The sequence below is a fragment of the Fusarium proliferatum genome (genome assembly GCF_900067095.1).
Source record: "Fusarium proliferatum ET1 genome assembly, contig: FPRO_scaffold008, whole genome shotgun sequence".
Classification (NCBI taxonomy): Eukaryota; Fungi; Ascomycota; class Sordariomycetes; order Hypocreales; family Nectriaceae; genus Fusarium; species Fusarium proliferatum.
Genome location: NW_022194797.1, coordinates 1,755,558 through 1,772,279, shown reverse-complemented (window position 1 = coordinate 1,772,279; position 16,722 = coordinate 1,755,558). Strand labels below are relative to the sequence as shown.

Below are 16,722 nucleotides of genomic sequence, written 5' to 3'. Positions count from 1 at the left end.
CGTGTGCTCTGTTGCGTTGGATCGAATCCTTCATGCACGCATTTTGTCTAATTCCCACCACATTCGAGGCAGCTTTCAAGTGCGCAATCATGTCGCTGATGGCCAACGATCCTGGCGAGCTGTCGCTCAGCAAGCTCCTGTCAACTCTGACCCATACGGTCCATCCAACCACCTACGTCTTCGCCACGTTCACCGACATCTCCAATCTACCACCCCTGCCCGAAACGCAAATGATCTTCAAAGAGTCCGAGGGAATCACAGTGATTGTCAGCAAGGACTACGCGGAATTAAACAAGATCGAATACTTCTTCCCATGCAAGATGGTCACTCTCGATGTCACATCGAGCCTGGAAGCTGTGGGGTTCATGGCGGTTGTTGCGACGAGATTAGCGGCCAAGGGCATTGGTTGTAACCCTGTTAGTGGTTTCTACCATGATCATGTCTTTGTGCCTCTTGGTCGAGAGGAGGAGGCATCGGAAGTGTTGACCCGATTAGCGGCGGAGAAGGGGGAGGAAACTGAGAAGGCATAAGATTAAGGGCCGTGGAGGAAGACGTATCAATCTTAGGAGATTCCTCGACATAAAATGAGAATATCACAAGAGTTTATAATGCCCAGTAAAATACTCTCGCAGTATCCAGACCTAAATTACCGATGTATCAATCCAAGAGCCACTTGATCCCTTCAACCAGATCGACAGTTGCTTTCTTTCCCTGGCTCAAATGTGCGAAAGTACCCCAGAAGATATGAGGCATACCAGGATAAATATCCAGTCGCGTCTCAATTCCATTATCCTCGAGCAGCACCTGCTCGTAGATCAAAGCCTCGTCGCGAAGGACATCCATTCCACAGACTTGAAAATATGTTTTCGGTAAGCCGTGGTGGCCCGTTGGCCAGATAAACGGAACAAAGAGCGGCGAGGACATGTCCCCAGCCGCAGAGTTATGGAAAACCTTGTCCAAAGCTGGGGTGAGAATAGGATCGTCTTTACACTCAGCTTGAGTCCGAGACAGGTAAAGGTCTTTATACTTATCCGGCAGTGCATCTTTCTTCTCTGGTGGCAGTATCATTGGAGCGAGCAGAAAGACACCAGTTATCGCAGGCGTCAAGTTCTCATCTCGTGCCAGATGACTGGCTATCGCAGCCATGTTTCCCCCGGCTGATGAACCACCAATGACAAACCCCTTCGACAGTGAGACCTCCAGCTCGGAGTCTGCATTTGCAGCAATCCATTTCAAGCCATCCCAGACATCGTTGATACTAGCCGGAAACGGGTCTTCAGGTCCTTGTCGATATGATGGTGCCAGACAAACGACCCCCAGCCTTTGAACAATATCACGACACGAGCGTTCAGCATCTTCCGGAGATCCGATAGTCCATCCACCACCGTGAATGTAAACAATCAACGGCGGAGAGGGCTCGGACCTTTCCGCTGGCTCGTAGACATGAGCGCGCAACGTGTGGCCATCTCTTGCAATGTAATAGATATCACGCTCAACAACACCACTCTCGAGATCAGGCAGCTTATGTAGGCTTTTCATATACCATCTCAAACTTGCAATTGCCTTCGTTGGATCAGAAGTGTCAATCTGGGGAATAGTTATTGTTTTGAGGTACTGGGCCATATCAGTTTGGAGTCATTCATGTCAATGTCGGTGCTGGAGACTTACGTCGTCTAGCTCAGGATCAATAGTTGCGAGTTGCAGTCGTTCTTCTCTTGAAATTGCCATCTTAGCGGTCAGTAGTCAATATATCAGAGATTATCCAGAGTGTTTATAAGCGAAAGGTGAAGGGAACATCAAGACCGACCAAAAATAGTGCTCCAGGCCCGGAGTTAACGGCCTTATCGCATGTGGAAATGAACAATGGCTCAATGGAATCCATTTTGGGCTATTATGCTAGCCTCAAGGAGCAGGAAAACATCAGACCTTGATATAAGGTCTCAAAATAAACTTGGCAAAAAGTATCCTATATTACCTAAGTCTTTTTTGTCATTTAGGATCAAAGTCCTGAGCTTTCTTTCCCCCTGGGCTAGGAACTCTCACATCGGTAGTAAGGTTCGGAGATAATGATTATATCCTCCCCTTAGGTGTTCCTACGTGCCGTCTTCCTTCTTCTACTTCGGATAACACCACCTGCCTTCGAGAGTATCTAGGCCTGCTCACTGAAAGCTCGCATAAGTAATAATCCTTTAGCCAATCAGGTTGACATTATCCGTGGCTTCAGGCCTCTTTTCCGAGAAGGCCTTTGACTCCTCCTTTCGCTGGCTATCACCCAGTGAAACACGTCTCCTAGCATCAATATACACCATGTACTCCTCATACGTATGCGGCAAGACCTTAAGATCTTTGGGCACAGAGAAGGTATAGTTGAACTGACCAGTTGGCTTTGCAACACCATGCTCAACATCACGGACCTTGCTGTCAACTCGAACATGCACACGAGTCATGGGCTTCTCGGGGTTTGGGAAGCCAGGTTCCGTGCCGTCTTCTTCCAACAGAGGAGGATCGGTGTATGCGACAGTGGCGGTCAGGTAAAGAACGCTTCCAACAGGAACGGGATTTCGGAACGTGCAAGGATCGGCGCTGATAAAGGTCGGTCGGGCATGAGCAAAACTGGCCGCACAACAAAAGGCAAGCTCAAAGGTCTGTTTCAAATGGAAGCCACCAAAGATCATGGTCTGGTGACGATTTCGGTACTGGGGTTGCATAATCGCAGCTGTGGAAAGCTGGGTCTTGGACATAGCAACGACGTTGGAAGGTTGACGAAGATCATTGTTGGGATCATGGTAGGCAAGTTGCCTCAACCAAATCTGATGAATCAGAGCGGATTCTGCATCATTGGGTTCAGTCTGAAGGAGCGAAGCCTTTGAGTTTTCCTTTTTGGACAGCGACTTTGCCTCTCCAGCCTTGAAGATCTTCTCTTCCTCTGCATTGGTGGGAACTAGCTTGGGGATGTTGACTGGCTTTCTTGTGTTGGGATCCAGGGCGACCATTGTGAAGGTGCATGTCAGAAGGACATCCTCGGGCTTGCTGGGCTCGCCTTCTTCTCTAGCCTTAGCGACTTTGCAGGTGATTTCAACACTACTCCTGCCAGAGGCATAAGTGACTTGGCCGCTGTACTCGAGGTCGCAAATTTCGGTGAGCGGATGCGCTATTGTGATACGGTCCAGAGCGGCTGTCACTGTGGTAACTCCAGGGCCTGTATGTTTGTAGACGATGATTCCAGAGAGGGCATCGAGGTCCATGAATAATGTTCCAAGTCTATAAATTTGATTAGTGCGATGCGAGTGATTGAGTCAGTCAGCGCAATCACCTTATGTGACCTGAAGAGTTGACATAAGTGTCTGACAGCCAAGGGTCTTTCTTGAGAGGAAGCACGACGCGATGATAGCTGTCGCTCATTTTCTTGGGGGTCAGATCGCGCTCCTTGGGATAGTCATCGGACTTGTGAGCCGGCAGACCCTTTTGTTGACGCTCGAACGCCTCTATCCACGGCATCGGTTGCCTCTTGTCTTCGAGGCCCTGAAATACGCCATCGGTTTTGGTCGGGGTTGTCGTATGGAAGCTGTTGGCAATGGGACGCGCCAATGCAGGGCTGAATGATCGCAGTACGTGTGGCCTACGTAGCGAAGCGACAATGCTTCTTGCTTCTCGACTTCTGGACATCATGGTGAATGTGAGTTGTGAAAATGAAGTTCAATTGTTGATGGTCGTGTGACGCAATGTTCAAGTTCGCTGGCGGATCTGATTTAGCGAACCGTAGAAACCCGATAAGTCAGCGAGACGCTAAGATAAGACCCTCGCGGACTTTGATAACCGAGCTTGTATGGGACTCTAGCGGCGGATGAAACCGGCTTCATGGAAATGAATCTGCGGTACAATAATTCCAGTCAAACATTTGCAGAAGGCGATCGAATATTTTTATTCAGGTTGTCAGTAAAATTCAATGTTCCTGCATAATTGTATGGGTCTGGCGGTGGAACCACCACCAACTAATCAACCAACCAGCGAAAACATTCGCTTATGCATTTGGATATGGACATATCCTTGCTTGTTGTGAGATGTGACCTGCCTGGAGTATCCTATCATCTTGCGATGGCACTGAGTTCCACCTATCTCAAAAGATCGATAGTGTCATGAAGAAACTGGGTGAGAAAGCGTTCATAAATCGAATTTTTAGTGGTAAAAGGATGTGAGTCAGGATAAAGATCAAGACTATCAATTCACTATTGTACAAAAGGCTTTAGCGATGTCTGCCCAAGCATCGGTGTGCCACAAGTGAAACATCAGAATTCCAGCTTTGAGACACTGTCCCACTTCTCATCAGATTCAGCAAGAGCCTTGGCCGCCATATGGGCATATTGGAGTGCATCCTTGCCCAAGATGATTCTTAATGGGGGGTCCTCCACATTCGAAAGGTGAATAATAGCTCTAGCTATCTCAGATGCCTCGGTCCACGTTGAGTGTCCCTTGACCAGCTGGATCATCTGGCCAACAGTCTGCTCATAAGGCTCGCTGACCTTGGCCGTCTCAGTGGCAGTGGTGGCCCAGTCAGTCTTGATGCCACCTGGCTCGGCAACGGTGACCTTGATACCGAAGGGGGCCACTTCTTGTGATAGAACAGTAGAAAATCCCCCAACGGCCCATTTGGCACTCTGGTAAGCTGCTGCTCCGGGTGTACCGACGCGGCCTCCGACGCTTGAGACTTGAATAACGTGGCCGGACTTTTGTTTGCGCATTATAGGCACGATGGCTTTTGTGACATTGACGACTCCAAAAAGGTTGACGTCAACCTGCTCGCGAAAGCCTTTGATGTCTGCATCTTCGATGGATGCCATGTCTGCATAGCCGGCGTTGTTGACGACAACGTCGATGCGGCCAAACTTGTCAACAGCTTCCTTGGCTGCCTTGTTGGCTTGTTCAAAGTCTGTTACATCAAGGGCAGTTGCGAGTATCTTGTCTGATCCATACTTGGCGACAATGTCGTCGAGCTGAGATGGGTTGCGAGCAGTTGCGACAACGACATCGCCTGACTCGAGGATCTTTTCGACCAAGGCGCGGCCAACTCCTCGAGAAGAACCAGTGATGAACCAGACTCGGGCCATATTGAAAACAGAGTGTTTTGTAAGTGGTAAAAGGTAAATTGTAGTTGTGTGTAGTTATCAGAAAAGCTTGAGGAGATGTCAGTGGTTTGTGTCCTGGCAAAGGAGAACCAAGATGGTTTAAATAAGATTCATCTTTTGCAAAGTTCTAAATCTTATTCTTCGCTACAGTTCAAACGGCGGAGTTTGATACGAAAACCATGGCACGCCATTCCTACACAGCCCCATGTCCGCGTTCGACTGTCCAGTAAAGAATGGGGATTTACAAGAAGCATTGACGGAATCGAGAAGTTGTCAACTCTAATGTATGCACGTTATGATCCACTCCGGCAATTGCAGCCTATCTCCGGGTGTTGGCGTGCACCTTTGAAGGCCGCTGTGTGGTCGCGGACATAACTTTGGGGGGAGATAAGCGGCGTTTAATATTTTCCTACGTTACACTGCATGAAAAAACGTCAAAGGCCTGGCTTATCGATTGGCTTATTTTTCCCAGTGGCTTCTGCTGTTTTGGGGTGCTGATTTTTTGGCTTACTGGCTTATGGCTGACGACCCACCGCCGCAGGGTAGTGAGCATCAAAAGGCGAAAACTGAACCTCAAGCTCCGTATCAAGCCAGGAGATCAAATATCCAGACAAAAGATTGGAAATGTCGGTTTGAGCATTGAAGTATGGCTGATTGCCCTTTTCCCAGAGCCTCCTCGTTTGTCTATCATGTAACTGTTTGGTGCTTGTGTATGTTTCTAGCGAAAACAGGTCGTTTGCTCCGTGTGCGACAACAAAACACAGTCAATACCGGTGCTATTACAATCGGCTTTTGGAAGAACTGTGCTGAGTTTTCTTCCGGGATCGAAGGGCGATCTATCACATGAAGACGTTGGCGAAATTATTGTCAGTGAGGCAACTTTATGGTAATTCTGCCTTGAAATCTGCCTGAACCCCGCTTCAAATTCGATCTGCCTTGCGACAAGGCGAGCGTCTTGCTTAAACTCTACTCTGAGGAAAGCGACCTCAATTACTTCTATTGTCTCAAAGTTGAGAGCGCTTCATTCCAAATTTGAGAATATTTTTCATCAAATTAAAGAGCAAGATGGTGAAACACAGCAAATTTTGCAGCGTCTGTTTCGATATGTTGCAAACAGGTTTGGAAGCAGTCGAGAATAGTCTCCACGCAGGGTGCCAGCACCACAGCACTTTCTCTAGCTTCAAACAGGCCGTGGATCAGGGATGCTATATATGTGCGAAACTTTGGGACTCCGTGGCAGATGCTTCGATCAACGGCTGGTCCGACGAACCTGGCACATGGGTACCCTTTGACTGCGGCCTGGGGCGACGAGCCTGGGCACCAGGCTGGTACGGAGCTATCTATTGGCACATAAGATACCTAGAGTTCGAAATTGGACCATGCATCGACTTAAAGTACAAAGGAAACGTGTTTTGTTTCCTTCCGTGTGAGGGTTTGTTTACTTCCCTTCCCATCAAGCTTGGTATAACCACTAAGGTGTTCAGATGAGGAGTCTTCGATGTTGCAGGAATGGGCCGCGGACTTCCAATCCAGTACCTCATCAGAAAAATTCCACCGGCTGGCTTCTGGGTGGTACGAAGCATGTAGCCAATCGCACGAATTGTGTCATCGATTGCGGTCTTCGCCCAACTTTGCCCCATCGCGGCTCATCGACATTGGTTCTGGTGATATCTGGAAGCTTTGTCTTTACCCACAAGATATCATAGATCCTCCAGAATATATGACTCTGAGTTATAGATGGGCTAAAGCCCCTTCGATTAGTCTATTCAGCTCGAATTTTGAAGTCTTCCGCAAGGGTGCACCGATATCTCGACTTCCCAAGACATTCAGGGAGGCCATCACCGTTGCCCGTCGATTCTCTATCAGGTATCTCTGGATAGACTCACTGTGCATCATTCAAGATTCGCCGGAAGATTGGGCCCGAGAATCACTCCAGATGCATTTGGTCTATGCCAACTCTGCCTGCACCATCTCCGCAACCGCTTCCGAAGGCCCTGATGAAGGACTATTTCGTCTACGCACTGCTCGGGAAACACTTGTAGGGCACATCAAGGTTCCGTTCGCCGATGGCAAACCTAGAAGGTTTGACGTTTGGGATCAGCATCACATGCAGCGACTAACACACGGTCCACTCACCCACCGTGGATGGGTATTTCAGGAGCGTATTCTGTCGCCAAGAGTGCTCCATTTCACCAAGACTCAGGCTGTATGGGAATGCTTTGAGATGAGCAAGAGCGAGATGTTTCCTCGCTGGTCGCCTCAACCCACCGACGCAGTGTACACGCCTGACCTGAAGGCAATTGATGCGTTCTTTGACGGTGGTCATCGTCGAACTGCCTGGGCAAAAGAAGAAGGCAAGACAATGACCGTGGATGTTTATCAGCAGTGGACAAATCTGGTCAAGACCTACTCCAAGTGCCGTCTAACATACGCCGATGACCGGCTGATGGCGATGGCTGGTACAGCTGAGATGTTCAAGAAGAATTCTGGCGATGGATATCTAGCAGGTCTCTGGAAGTCAAGGATCGTTGAAGGACTTAACTGGGTTGTACTAGAACCTAGACCCCGACCCCAAAATCCTGATCGCGTTCCGTCATGGTCATGGGCTGCCGTTGACTCTGGTGTTTTGCCTCAGAGGACAAATTTACCGCGAGACGAAGACCTGATCGAAATCATCGATGTTAGAAGTCATCTTGTTGCAACTTCCTCTCGGTCGCAGCAAGTGAAGGGGTCGATTCAGCTACGAGGGTGCATCTGCGAAGGCACTGTCCGTGAAAGCAGCAGGAGGATAGGCGCACAAAACATCGGATTGAAGCTTTTGGAAATGTCGGCAACGATCTACGCCTACCCAGATACTCTGGAGACGACTTTTCAGGGCGCGGAATCGCTTTCGTTTCTGCCCTTGAGGTCGACATTACGGCGCCAGGTAAATAATCCAGAAGAGAATCCAGTTGGGGAAGCCTTTGTGATAATTGAGGGTCTTATTCTTCAAGCACTTTATGGAGCTGGAAGTAGTTACAAGCGTATCGGTCTCTTTGTCCTTGATTCCCTGGACAATGCCAGTTTCTTCGGCCTTGTTGCGACCTTGCCTCCTGAATCCGGAGGAGGTGTTCCACTGATAAGTGCGGATGAGTCTCGAAAGTCCAACATAAGGCTAGTATAAGAAAGTCGCATGATAGGTCCCATAACAGATGGTGCGTACCGTCCGGTACTATTGTGAGTAATACCCTACACTTTGTGCATGAGCCGAGGGAACATCAATCTGGGGAAATAACACGGACTTGGCTACAAACGCACTAAGAAGGTTTCCCGGGAGTAAGTGCTTATGGTGATCAACAGCCGCGGAGTAAGTCGATTTACAGGAGAATACATCGGCCCTTTCATCGATCCTCTGTTTCCATGTTACCATCCATGAAACAATCCTTTTGCCCTTTCAAGAACTTGATGCATATCGAGCATTACATGAGCATTACAAACGTACATATCCTGCTTCTGGGTATCATGATCCGATACTCACGCAACTGCCGTATCTCATTACCATGGTCTTGCTCTGAGCCCGATTGGACGGAGCCGACTCGGTCCTATTCACGGCCTTGGCTTCATTTGACGGGTTGGGGTATCGCGTGGAGGCGGGACTAGTGTTTTCGGAAAGCCTGGGGATTGGTGTTTGATGGGGAAGAACTTGGAGAGCCAGTCATTTACGTGTCCGAAACAAGAGTTGGACGCAGGGGTCCCTGGACAGTATCCCACTTCACGGGCCCGAGACTGCTCACGGGATCAGAAAAACTACCGGCGAATTTGCTCTAGAGCTTCACATCTTAACAACTGGTATGAAGTTGAAGGACTTTGAAGTTGAAAGACGGGGTCAGTTTACGTCAAGATATCATCTTTGGACATTCTTATGGTCTCATTACGGCATTTCCTTCAGCTTAGAGACCCGATATTATGTTATTTTTAGACCGCTCAAGTGCCGACAGCTGTAGATCTTCGTCTTGAACCAATAACATTTTCACATAATTGCTATCCGACTCATAAACGAAGTTTCTTCAGCCTCGACCGACGCTAAAACCTCTAACCGGAGCTCAACCGAGTTAACCGCAGTTCATCCAGCACTTGAATCATATCAGGATAAGTCCCTGACTCGTGCAAGTGACGCTTTGAACAGGCAATATCCGGCAAACTTCGCAAAGATGGAGAGATCAATTAGACAACTGCGGGGTTGCCGAGTTCCTTTCCTGTCATGTACCCTGGCCGGTATTTCAGCTAAGTGGAACGAGGTGGTATCGAATTGTCCATCCCTTGTTCATATCATCCTATAATCTGGAGATCTGGGGCATTGCGAAAAAACCTGGAGACCCCGCGACGTTTTGTGTCGACCCGCGCGGGAACAGTTCCGTGCTGTTGGGTGCCCGTGCAGCATCATGCCGTAGTAGTTTATAATGTCTGTTGATCCCCCCCGTATTGCGCTCTGGCTCTTCAAATAGCGGCTATCAACAACTCCACAAATTGACTACCCACTGAGTCAATTGAGAACAATGGCTACGGACTCAAAGATCCAGCCTCCGTCTGGGGGTATTGAGGCTGTTTTGCCGAACCAGAATATACCATGGTACAAGCAAGCCCACTTGGTCAAGCTCAATGGTTTGATCTTGGGCTTGGTGTGCTTCCGTGAGTTGCTTCAGGAATGATCATTATGGTTCCTGAGAACTGACTTGAACAAGAATCTGCCATCGGATACGATGGAAGTCTACTCAACGGTCTTCAATCTCTTCCCCAATGGAGCAACTTCATGGACCATCCTTCTGGCGAATGGTCCGGCTTCATCAACGCCATCTACTTCATCGGATTCTTTGTAGCTTGCCCGCCTAGCTCATGGCTCGCAAACAAATACGGTCGTCGTCTACCAGCTCTTCTGGGCTTCATTCCACTAGCACTTGGTACTGGTCTCCAGACAGGTGCTAAGACGGAGGCAGAATGGATCGCGGGCCGTTTCATTCTCGGTATCCCAACTGCCATGTTCGCGACATCAATCCCTCTTCTCATTACTGAGATCGCGTACCCCAGCCACCGAAGTGTCATTACTGCTTTGACTAACACTAATTATTTCATCGGCGGTATCATTGCAGCTTGGACGTGCTACGGTACGAGGAACTACACTGATTGGGCCTGGAGAATACCGACGATTCTCCAGATCGCCTTGCCCCTGGTTGCCCTTCCTGCTCTGATCATGGTGCCTGAGAGTCCTCGATGGCTGGTATCTGTGGGACGAGAAGACGCAGCGCGTGAGACGCTAGGAAAGCTACACGCGGTAAGTGAAACGGAAATGATCGACCCCTATCGAGCAGTTAACTAAGTACTACGTTACAGGGCGGTGACGCGAACCATCCTCTTGTCGACTTCGAACTCCACGAAATTACGACCGCCATCGAATCCGAGAAACAAGCCGAGAAGTCAAGTTCCTGGGCATCCCTAGTGTCCACTCCCGCCCATCGTCGTCGACTCTTCATCACGGCATCACTGGCAATTTACAGTCAGTGGGTCGGTAACGGAGTCGTCAGCTACTACCTCTCCACAGTGCTTGCTACCGTGGGCATCACCAGCGTCACCGACCAAACTCTGATCATGGGATGCCTCCAGATCTGGAGTTTCTTGGCTGCAGTTGCTGGTGCTTCATGCGTTGAGAGACTGGGACGACGAGTTCTTCTCATGATCTCTTGTGCAGTCATGCTTGTTAGCTTTATCCTTATCACTGCCATGTCAGGGAGCTTTGCGCAGACTGGAGCACGATCGGTTGGAGTCACAATGATTCCGTTTGTGTTCCTATTCAATGCTGGCTATGCCATTGCTATGTTAGTCAACTCTTTTTTACCCACGTATACTCTGGATCACATGACTAACACACCTCTTCACAGAACTCCTCTTCAGGTTGCTTACCCTCTCGAGCTTTGGCCCTTCCAGCTACGTGGCCGCGGAATCTCTGCAGCCTGGATGATCATGATCCTGGCCCTCATCTTCAACGTCTTTGTCAACCCAATTGCCCTGTCGGCCATTGGCTGGAAGTACTACATCGTTTATGTGGCTCTTCTTGTCTCCTACGGTTTCGTGATTTTCTTCTTCTATCCCGAGACACGTGGGCGTACACTGGAAGAGATTTCGGTCATCTTTGGCGATGCACCAGAAGGACTTTATTCAGATGAGCTGGAAACGAAGCAAGTGATTGAGAAGGCTGATGTGAAGCACCTCGACTAGAATTTGATGATAGTGAAATTGTCTAGTGTACTTAGCGTAGCCCGTATTGATATTATGAACCAGGAACGACATCGTCTCCTTTATCCTTTGCACATGGGTCTCAGAGATTAGATAATCTGTGATTGTTTCTTTGCGTCTGGGTTTTGGTAACACCAGTGCTCTTCGCCATTCTCATCGACATGATCCAAATATCCAACCTCGAATGTTTTGCCGCCTTCGGGAGATGCGGCCAGGGCGTCGTCGCCTGCGCACCGTATTTTGTTGCACTGTTTGCATAGCTTGAGCGCCATGTCGTTTGTTTCACCGCAACCTTTTGATCCTTTGTTGCACTGCCAGTAGACATGATGGCTGCTCACTTCTGTCGTAACTCGTCCGAATTTTGTCATGGTGGATAAGATAGATGACTTGAATTTGGCAGTTGATAGCAGCTGATGAGGAGGGTTGGTCGCTGGGAACTGAGCTGAGACTTGTAATGAACATGTCCGCCGGCCAGTGAACTGATATAGAGTTCCTGAGAAACCTAGAATCTCCCATTTGACTACGCATCACGGAGATCAGAGGCCCATCCAATCACAGTAAGCATCTCTGCTGTATTTCAGCAAGTAGTGTAGGGTGATTCAAGGATCGGAGGATATGCGCCACAGAAGCTAATACCTCCTCATCAGTGGGCTTATAACCCTTACCACCATGGTGTTACTATGGGTTAGCTATCTGATTCATGTTATTGAGATTTGGTACATGACTGAAAAGAGACCTGAGGGACGTGACGCAGCACCAAGCTTTATGATGATTATATGCTTACATCCATAGAGCACAATGTCAGATTACACTGGATCACACTCTGGTAAAGCGTCACGTAACTGCAAAGTTTTCAGGATCACAGTGGAATCGTTGTTAGAAGTGAATAAACCTGAATGAAGGATAAGTATAAATGTGGTCTTTGCTACCTGGAAGCAAACCTTGAGAAATCTTCACTCCACAACAAAAAGCGTTCATGAAGACCCCACTCAAAGACATCTATACAAAGCAAAACAAAAAAACTCTTACAAACCAGAAAACTTCATAATGGCCACTACGACAACTGTACGTAAAGACCACAAGAAGTGGAAGTGCAACAGAAACATCTCGGGAAAGCTTTGCGGCACTATCAACACAATGAGTGATATTTACTGCGAGAAATGTGATAAGAGGCGACAGACCGATGATGAAGCATTTTCTGCCGATGGTTCTTCGATTGGCAGGTTGTATCACCTGGATACCAATCTGACAGAGCACTGGGAGTACACCAGTCCTGAGCCCTTGTAGGCATAATTATGAACGCAAGGTGATGGACAACGGCGCGATAAGTCAAAAAAGAATGCTAGGGCGTGGATTTTGAAAGCTCTAGAGGCTTATGGTACCTTGCTTTAATAAGCTATCATCAATTCACATTTTTTGAAGCAGAGATATTTGGCTGGTGATAACAAACATCAATCTATTGCTAGTATGCAACGCTGTAACGAGTATCATCATGTAGGACATTGGTAATATTGAACTAGCGACAGGGCAATTGAATCATGTGTAGCTATTTCACGTTGCTTTTCAAGTCTGACATTTCTACCTATTCGTCTATAGCTCTTCCGAATCTAAGTCAGTCTTCCCTCCACCTAGTGCACACTGCTTTGACTCTCTAATCAAGGCCGATGCGTTGAGTTGAACGAGGCTGCCGTTGTCCAAGTAGTCGTTCACCGTGATGCCAACACCAAGGAAGAACTGCACCCCATAACCCGGTTGTCCAAACCACGGTCTGATAGGTCCAGCCTGAACGGTGAATGATTTGGTCACGTTGTACACGTGATAGTTGTTAGGAAACTCTTGGTTCTGCCCAGTGATCAGATTCCCAGGGTGGAGAGCTCTTTGTGAGAAGGGAGCTGTAGCAGGGGAGATATAACGTCCTGAGCAACATGTAAGTATCTAATCCTGTCCTATACTGTCTCGTAGAAATTACCTGTCGGTTCTCCAAACCGGTCAACTAGCGTTCCTGGCGTGAGATTCACGTTTGCCTTGATCGGGCGTTCGTCATCATCTAGCTCAAACCCATTCTTCAACGGATACTTCCAGCCAATTGGCTTTTTGCCATCGGGTCTGGTCGTGTTGTCCCACCATTTCTCGAGGAATTCATTGGGAGTCAAGCCTCCAAAACGGTCATAGCCACTGATATATGTGCTGAGGGGGAGCTTTGTGGGGAGGTCTGTAGGCCCTAGACGTTCATCGCCACAGATGTAAATGTGTCTAAGGTTGTCGTCCCTGCGAACATTCTTCCCTGAGCAATCGCATTCTTTGCTCGTGATGTCCTCTTGAGGTATGTACAAGGCGAGGCCAGTGGCCACAAGTGATGAGAGGAGAAAGGATTTGAAGATCATGGTGAAGTTGAGAGCATCAGGCGGAGTTCCAAAGACTTGACAAGTTGAGGACCATGTGCCGGGCTCTGCATATTTATATTGCAGCTTCAAACGATGGCGCTTTTCCCATTCCAATCTCATGGCCCAATGATTTGCTCGTTAAATTAACATCTTTCCCGATCAGCTTCAGATTATTCGAGCTAGAGCTACCGCCAGTGTCTTGTGCCCTGAGCTTCAACCATTTTGGGGAGTGACCCGGTCAATAGATTCACAAGCTGAGACAAAATTGGAAACCAGACAGCCTCAGTAGTCAATAGCGTTTCGGGGGTCAGCTGTGGCTTTCTTCCAGCATTCTCTCTCCAGATTACCTGTTCCAAAATTGATCACCCGTGGATCGATTGGTCGGGCCGTCAGCGGTCGGGCCCCGTTTTAGTTATGATTCGGTGAATGGTACGGGCCGCTCCCCAGGAAATCGATAGCTTCAAATTACCCTGGTCAAAATACGGTCCAGTGGCTGGCTGAGATGCAGAAGTGGCTGGCGGTGAATGCCCCCTTTGCTCGGACCCTCCGTAGGCGATTTTTCTTCTGCCCTCTGGCGTTATTTCATTCATGTCTTGACAGATTTCAAATCGCCATTTGGTTTTGGTATCAGATGGTCGCAGGAATTTGACGAGCGATGGTGGCAATGAACTGGGTTGATTAGCTTCACCTCCAGCTCAGGACCTGTCCGCCGCCAATTCCCTTCTCCTCTCTTCTTGAGTCAAGATGACACAGCCTCCAATAATTCTCACCTTCTAGACTATTGAGGAGAACAGGCCAGAACTTTGAGGCCCGACTGGTCCAGTCCTGTCCAGATGCAGGGTGCTCAATCAATCGAGTGGTTTAGTTGACCGGGGTGTCAGTATTAGGGCTGATAGGCTATTTCACACGCTACTGCGCCACTGGAAGGAACCGCTAGAGCCCCCGCCCTTACCGACTTCCAGCACGGAGCGAGTCCCAGTGAGTCGGGGGTCGCAAAGTCACCCCGAGATCATGCTTCCAGTCTGCGCTCAATTTTTTGCGATAATGCAGATGGAGGGAATTTAATGATATTAATACTTGTGTCCAAATTGTCAATCTTATCGCACCTTGTTCATTCAATCCAATGACCGCCCGCTATTCCCTTGCATGATGCTCTGGCATCTCATACACCGCCGAATCGTGGTGGCTCAGTTCAGCTGGTCGTCCTTGGCCGGTCATCTCTGATGGCTCGACATGCTCATTTTGCCTGGGTAGGTCCTCCTTGAACACCGATAAGCGCGGTTCTAGAGGGCTTCCTCCTACTTCCACTATACCCGAGACCTTCTCCTGCTGAGCGCGTTCTCTGCGTCGCTTCATCCACAGCCAAGCAAGAACGCCGAACAGCAACGCGCCCACTCCAATGCCGACTCCAGCACCAATACCAGCTTTGGCTCCCGAACTCAGGCCTTTGGACTCCACAGGCTCTTGTGCTGGTCTATCCTTGGGCTTCTTGCCATCGGTTCCGTTTGTCGGGAGCTTTTCTGGCAGTGCTTCTGCATCAACCCAGTCGCCGTCGTAGTCCTTGAATGCCTGCACGATCGTCTCGTTGGCCCAATAGTATAGCCAAGCCTTGCCCTCGCTCTGTTGAGAGACTATGGCTAGACCGGAACTCGCGTTATCGGCGACAGGCCATGCGCGCTCTGTTTGGTTCGAGCCAAGCTGCCAACCATTCTTCGTCGACTTGACTTCGTGTATCTTCTTATCGTCGCCGATATAGAAGATACTCCGTGTTCGCGATCGGTCCACTGCTGCGCCGATGGCTTCGAGGGAAGAGTTCCAGGCGGGAAGAGAGAAGTCGGCTTCATCTTCCAAGCTCCAGTACATATCCGAGGGCAGCGTGTTGTTAGTGTAGGGTCCGAGGAACGTGTTCGGGAACGCGTCTACTACTTGTCAGCCGATGATTCAGCCAGTACCACCAGCACGATGGGCATACCTAGCGTCCAGAACCCTGACCTATCCAGGCGCGACAGCTCGACATTCTCAGAGTCCTTGGGGAAAGGTACTGTAATGTTCTTCAAGTCATGTATCGTTGACCCTAACGCCATGCCTCCGGCAATATCCTGTGAGATAGCGCCGCCATCATTCCATCCGTCATCATCAGTATACCATAGCATCTTGACTCTCCGGTCCTCATCATTATAAAATAGTCGATATCCATCTTTCTCTCCGAGGTTGACGATTGAAAGGCCCGTTTCGTTGTGGATGGAGTCGACACCCGCAGCCGCCGAGATCTGGAACTCGCGGTCACGTATAAGCTTTCCTGTCGTCATGTTACAGATGTACTTCCCCTGCACGATCGTATTATCTTCGGTTTGCCAGAAGACTTGCGCCTGGACATGCTGTGAGTTTTATACCACGATCAGTTTGGAGAGGTACCACGTACAGTGATAAAGTTCAGGTCCCCCCAGCCTACGGCTGTAAGTGCAGTGCCATTGCGTGGTGTTTCTCTTGTATCGAGGATATTCGGCTTTTCGAGTGGGAAGATTGGAATATCTTGGCTATTGCAGGTACTGTAGAGAAGCTTCCCCGTAGTAGGGTCTTGCGCGCCAACCTGTATGGTGAGGTCGGTGAAAAAAGCATACAGAGCTGAGCCGTAGCTGGCATGAACCAAGGCCAGTAAGACCAACCACGACAGCATGGTTGTTTCAATGATGAACAATGATATTGTTTCAAAAGAAGGAGCCTGCAAGAAACATCGACGCAACGAGACGAGGCGATAGAGGGTTGGGAGCATTGAAATGGAAAGAAGCAGCTGTACAGCAAGGTTTGGACCGGGGAGCCTCATTTTGCCCCTCAAGAGCTCAATTGACTGCAGGGTGATATGGCTGCGGTGATGTGAGCAAGCCACAGCACCAGACGGGACGCTTGCATGAAGTAGGCTTGATGCCGGTGAGGGATGAGTCCTCTGG

At 49.0% G+C, this 16,722-nt stretch overlaps 8 protein-coding genes across 8 annotated transcripts; 3 read left to right on the top strand and 5 right to left on the bottom strand.

Annotated features, from left to right (window-relative positions):
• Positions 1-89: 89 nt before the first annotated feature.
• Positions 90-530, top strand: FPRO_14383 (uncharacterized protein; the record flags this gene model as incomplete). Its single annotated transcript, XM_031219401.1, has 1 exon — positions 90-530. The coding sequence occupies one exon, from the start codon at positions 90-92 to the stop codon at positions 528-530; it is 441 nt and encodes a 146-aa protein (XP_031085164.1).
• Positions 531-657: 127 nt separating this feature from the next.
• FPRO_14382 (uncharacterized protein) lies at positions 658-1,728 on the bottom strand (the record flags this gene model as incomplete). The annotated part of the gene is made up of 2 exons (XM_031219400.1): positions 658-1,614; positions 1,669-1,728. 2 exons carry the CDS (start codon positions 1,726-1,728, stop codon positions 658-660), a joined length of 1,017 nt encoding a protein of 338 aa, XP_031085163.1.
• A 461-nt stretch (positions 1,729-2,189) lies between these two features.
• Positions 2,190-3,669, bottom strand: FPRO_14381 (uncharacterized protein; the record flags this gene model as incomplete). Its single annotated transcript, XM_031219399.1, has 2 exons — positions 2,190-3,261; positions 3,314-3,669. The coding sequence occupies 2 exons, from the start codon at positions 3,667-3,669 to the stop codon at positions 2,190-2,192; spliced, it is 1,428 nt and encodes a 475-aa protein (XP_031085162.1).
• Positions 3,670-4,286: 617 nt separating this feature from the next.
• On the bottom strand, positions 4,287-5,105 carry FPRO_14380 (related to ketoreductases; the record flags this gene model as incomplete). The annotated part of the gene is made up of 1 exon (XM_031219398.1): positions 4,287-5,105. The coding sequence occupies one exon, from the start codon at positions 5,103-5,105 to the stop codon at positions 4,287-4,289; it is 819 nt and encodes a 272-aa protein (XP_031085161.1).
• A 1,516-nt stretch (positions 5,106-6,621) lies between these two features.
• Positions 6,622-8,286, top strand: FPRO_14379 (uncharacterized protein; the record flags this gene model as incomplete). Its single annotated transcript, XM_031219397.1, has 1 exon — positions 6,622-8,286. One exon carries the CDS (start codon positions 6,622-6,624, stop codon positions 8,284-8,286), a length of 1,665 nt encoding a protein of 554 aa, XP_031085160.1.
• Positions 8,287-9,658: 1,372 nt separating this feature from the next.
• On the top strand, positions 9,659-11,372 carry FPRO_14378 (uncharacterized protein; the record flags this gene model as incomplete). The annotated part of the gene is made up of 4 exons (XM_031219396.1): positions 9,659-9,791; positions 9,845-10,431; positions 10,491-10,972; positions 11,036-11,372. The coding sequence occupies 4 exons, from the start codon at positions 9,659-9,661 to the stop codon at positions 11,370-11,372; spliced, it is 1,539 nt and encodes a 512-aa protein (XP_031085159.1).
• Positions 11,373-12,980: 1,608 nt separating this feature from the next.
• On the bottom strand, positions 12,981-13,774 carry FPRO_14377 (uncharacterized protein; the record flags this gene model as incomplete). The annotated part of the gene is made up of 2 exons (XM_031219395.1): positions 12,981-13,306; positions 13,360-13,774. The coding sequence occupies 2 exons, from the start codon at positions 13,772-13,774 to the stop codon at positions 12,981-12,983; spliced, it is 741 nt and encodes a 246-aa protein (XP_031085158.1).
• Positions 13,775-14,908: 1,134 nt separating this feature from the next.
• Positions 14,909-16,451, bottom strand: FPRO_14376 (uncharacterized protein; the record flags this gene model as incomplete). Its single annotated transcript, XM_031219394.1, has 3 exons — positions 14,909-15,693; positions 15,747-16,143; positions 16,197-16,451. The coding sequence occupies 3 exons, from the start codon at positions 16,449-16,451 to the stop codon at positions 14,909-14,911; spliced, it is 1,437 nt and encodes a 478-aa protein (XP_031085157.1).
• Between the last annotated feature and the right edge of the window lie 271 nt (positions 16,452-16,722).